This window comes from Charadrius vociferus, unplaced genomic scaffold (genome assembly GCF_000708025.1).
Source record: "Charadrius vociferus isolate BGI_N301 unplaced genomic scaffold, ASM70802v2 scaffold90, whole genome shotgun sequence".
In the NCBI taxonomy this organism is placed as follows: Eukaryota; Metazoa; Chordata; class Aves; order Charadriiformes; family Charadriidae; genus Charadrius; species Charadrius vociferus.
Genome location: NW_009647222.1, coordinates 409,181 through 412,504, shown reverse-complemented (window position 1 = coordinate 412,504; position 3,324 = coordinate 409,181). Strand labels below are relative to the sequence as shown.

Below are 3,324 nucleotides of genomic sequence, written 5' to 3'. Positions count from 1 at the left end.
GCGGTGGGGCGCGAAGCCGCCCCTTCCTCAGCCCGCCCGGCCCTCAGGGCGGCCTGGGCCGCAGGAGGTGCGAAAGGCGCTGAGTCGGCTCCCGTTGCTTGTTCCTTCAAGTCCTACGTTACACCTATTTAATATATGAAGTATTTAACCTCCTGTTTTCAAACAGCCTTCAAAATTCTTTAAAATTGTGCGCAACGATAACTCCGTGTGTGCGAGTACTGTGTGAACAAGTCAGGGTTTGGGGTTTTCCTCAGTGTAGGTCATCCGAAGCGGTATGAATCGGCCAGGCAACCTAAAACTCAAATAACTTCCCTGTAAATGCGTCCTCTCCGTTATTTAAGAGAAACAGGATTTGCAGCCTTTGCCCTGAAAATGATGGTTATCCCATGGCCGTTTCAGTCAGGACTGCCGCCGCTGCAGTGGAATCAGGGCTACACAGCAGCCGGGGGAGCAGCGCGAGCCCATGCGAATGCTGACACAAATCGGGAACTTTCAGGTTAACAAAGCATTGGCACACACGAGTCATCTAGTTTATTTATGTCATGTTCCTCTTTTGTATTAATAAACCAAAACCAAGCACTTTCCTTCTTACGAGAGCAGTCTTTTGAAGTCAACGGGAATGTACTGAAGGAGGAGCGAATGATTTGGTACCATGCCTTTCAGGCAACTATAAATCAAAAATTATGTTAAAGAAAAAAAAAATCAGGAAATTTCCCTATGTAAATAATACGTTCCCAGCAAACACACTGGCATTGCAAATACTTTTTGAAAAGTTACTTTTAAACCAGCAGTTTAGAGGAAGTTGTGCGTTGCTGATGTGAGGCCTTAACTCCTTCTGCACAACATAACACAAACGGCCCTTTCAGACCTCTGCAGCCCCCAGCCACGAAATCCCGATCCGAGCAATTCCTCACATATAAAATTTAATACCGCACAGTAATCAGAATATCATTGCTTTCTGGATATCAACTACTTAGTAACAGCAAACAAAATGATAATACAGTCTTCACAAAAGGGACAAAGCATGCTTCGTTGCACAGCTCTTCAGTAAAGACTTCTGCATGGCTTAAGCCTTCTAGAGCTTGCCTTCATTGCAAAAGTTAATTTAGTTACTATAATTGTTAGTGTGCCGCTCGAACTGCATTGGCACAAGAGTAGAACTTTCCAAAACAATGCTGAGCTAAATGGGGTAATTTTATTAGCAGCAAAGAGTGACTGGATCAAGACTGATTAACTCCTAACTCAATCTGCCACATCTCCACTGGACTGCCAGGTCCAACGGCACCAGCAATTGACCGTCAACATCTCCAATACCAAACAGGGTTCAGCTTCACTCAACACTTGGCTACGGGTATTTGTGCATTTCTAGAGACCAGAATGAAGGAGTAGTATCATTTGTAGTATCAGCAGGCATCTCTGTGTTAGCTTTACACTGTTAAAAGTAGTAGGACAAAGTAGCAGAGCTCCAGCAAGGGTTGGCAACCAAAGCCCCAGTACCTACCCTGGTCTACGCCACTCCATCTTCACCGCTGTTGTTGCCTTCTGGAGCGACATGAAAGCAGAAGTCTGCTTTCTTCCAAAGCCTGCTGCGTTTTTGCTAACCCTTTGGGTGGGATAAGTAGGAGTAGATAGGTAGCAAACCTTACTTCATCTTGATGCCTGTTGTAACTTCGTGAGCATATACCCAAAATAATACAGTGATAAATCATTCCTTGTGGTGTAAGCCAACAGAGCTGTTAGGTGAATTCCACTTGCATCATCCGTAGTTTTTGGCAGGCAGCTCCCAGGTCTGCGCCGAGCCACGTACCATATGATCTACTGCAAAAGGTAGATGGGCTGCAGCTGGGGAACCACCTCCCTGTGGTCTACATGTGTGGTTTAAATGAGACCTTGTGTGTAGCCCTTCTCTTACTCAAGTGCCTTTCACCCATTGTTCTTAAATATATTTTCCCCTAGTTAATTAAGCAAAGGCTTTGCAAAAGAGACCTGCAGCCCAGCAGTGCATAGCCACAGGGGACCTGAGGCAATCTTCGACTAAAAAACTGTGGTAATTATGTAAAAAAGCACCTCCCCGGTGTCTGATCCAGCACATTCCTTAGTACTCTTGAAAGAAGGTTGGTCCTCTGAGCCCAACACGTTCAGTGTGAGGTCCCCAAAACCCAGCTCTTCTCACTGGCTCCTCTTCTGGGCATAGGTAGGTATAGCAGTTATCTCGGCAAGGGGAAAAAAGCTAAGCAGCTGACTTGGAGGTGGGAATGATGGATTTTGTCTTCGTTGGCTCTGAAAAATGAAGTGGAATGATATTGGCAATTATATTTTATGTGGGTGTTGTTTTAATTTTGTCATTCTAAATAAAGAGGAATGTAATAAAGAGTGTGAGCTTGCTTCCCCTTCAATTTTATTTCTTTTAATCTGTAAAACTGTGTTTAGGCTAAATGGAAAATTTCAGTATTGCAGCAAGATTTAATAAAGCATTAAAGTAAATTCTATATGTATTATATGTTTAGAAACAAGTAATTAAAATAGTTTTGGTGCCAGAGCTCCTCAGCCAATTAAAAATACTTCTTTCGCCCGTTGCTGTATGAAAAATCCACAGAAATAAGGAGTCTGACTATACTTGAGAAATTGCAAGCAAAGCGACTTAACCAATCTTTTCATTAAATCCAAAGGGCCGACACTTGAAATAGTAAAAATATCGCCCTTCTGTCAAGCCTCTTTTAGTTACAGTCATCTTGCTTGGAACAATAATAGTTTAAAAAATTACCCTGAATGAAGTGTGATTTTGAAGTTGACTGAATCAGAAACTTTTTTTCTGTTTTGCTTTCTCCAGTGAAATTTCATTCACTGTTGGCATTCATGACCTGCCCATGTGACAAAGTATTAATGTGAAACAGCTATTCTCTATTTTCTCTTATGCAATACATTATGCAATGCAGAAGGCTATGCCATAATTTTGATGCATGTGATTTTATTCCATAACCTGAGTGCTTTTCAAAGCAAACTGTTCATCTCAGTTTTATTGCACATTACCAGGTTGCAGCTACAGTGCCATAGAACAACAGTGACAATCCAAATTTTTCTGCCACAGTTTCTTCTTTTTCCTTGACGTTTCTCAAATCTAGGCTTCTGCCACAGTGTTCACTTTTGTTTCTTAATGCTGGAAGTTAGTGAAACAAAGTGTTTCTCACATGCTTGAGAAATGAGAGTATTTAACTTTCCAGATATTCTGTTTTGCTTTGTTTTTCCCCCAGCAAGTCAAATTTAATTGGAAACTTGTTCTAAAACCTTAGATTTCTTTTATACTTTTATCTCTAGTGAGGTTTT

The 3,324-nt window shown here is 41.8% G+C and overlaps 1 protein-coding gene across 1 annotated transcript in view; it reads right to left on the bottom strand.

The window, feature by feature from the left end:
* Positions 1-1,554, bottom strand: part of WNK1 (WNK lysine deficient protein kinase 1) — a 108,790-nt gene extending 107,236 nt beyond the window's left edge. Inside the window, exons 1-2 of the mRNA XM_009879744.1 lie at positions 1,502-1,554; positions 593-667 (exon numbers count right to left, since the gene is read on the bottom strand). Of these exons, the coding sequence (XP_009878046.1) occupies positions 593-667; positions 1,502-1,554 (128 nt within the window). The remainder of the gene's footprint in view (positions 1-592; positions 668-1,501) is intronic.
* Positions 1,555-3,324: the final 1,770 nt, after the last annotated feature.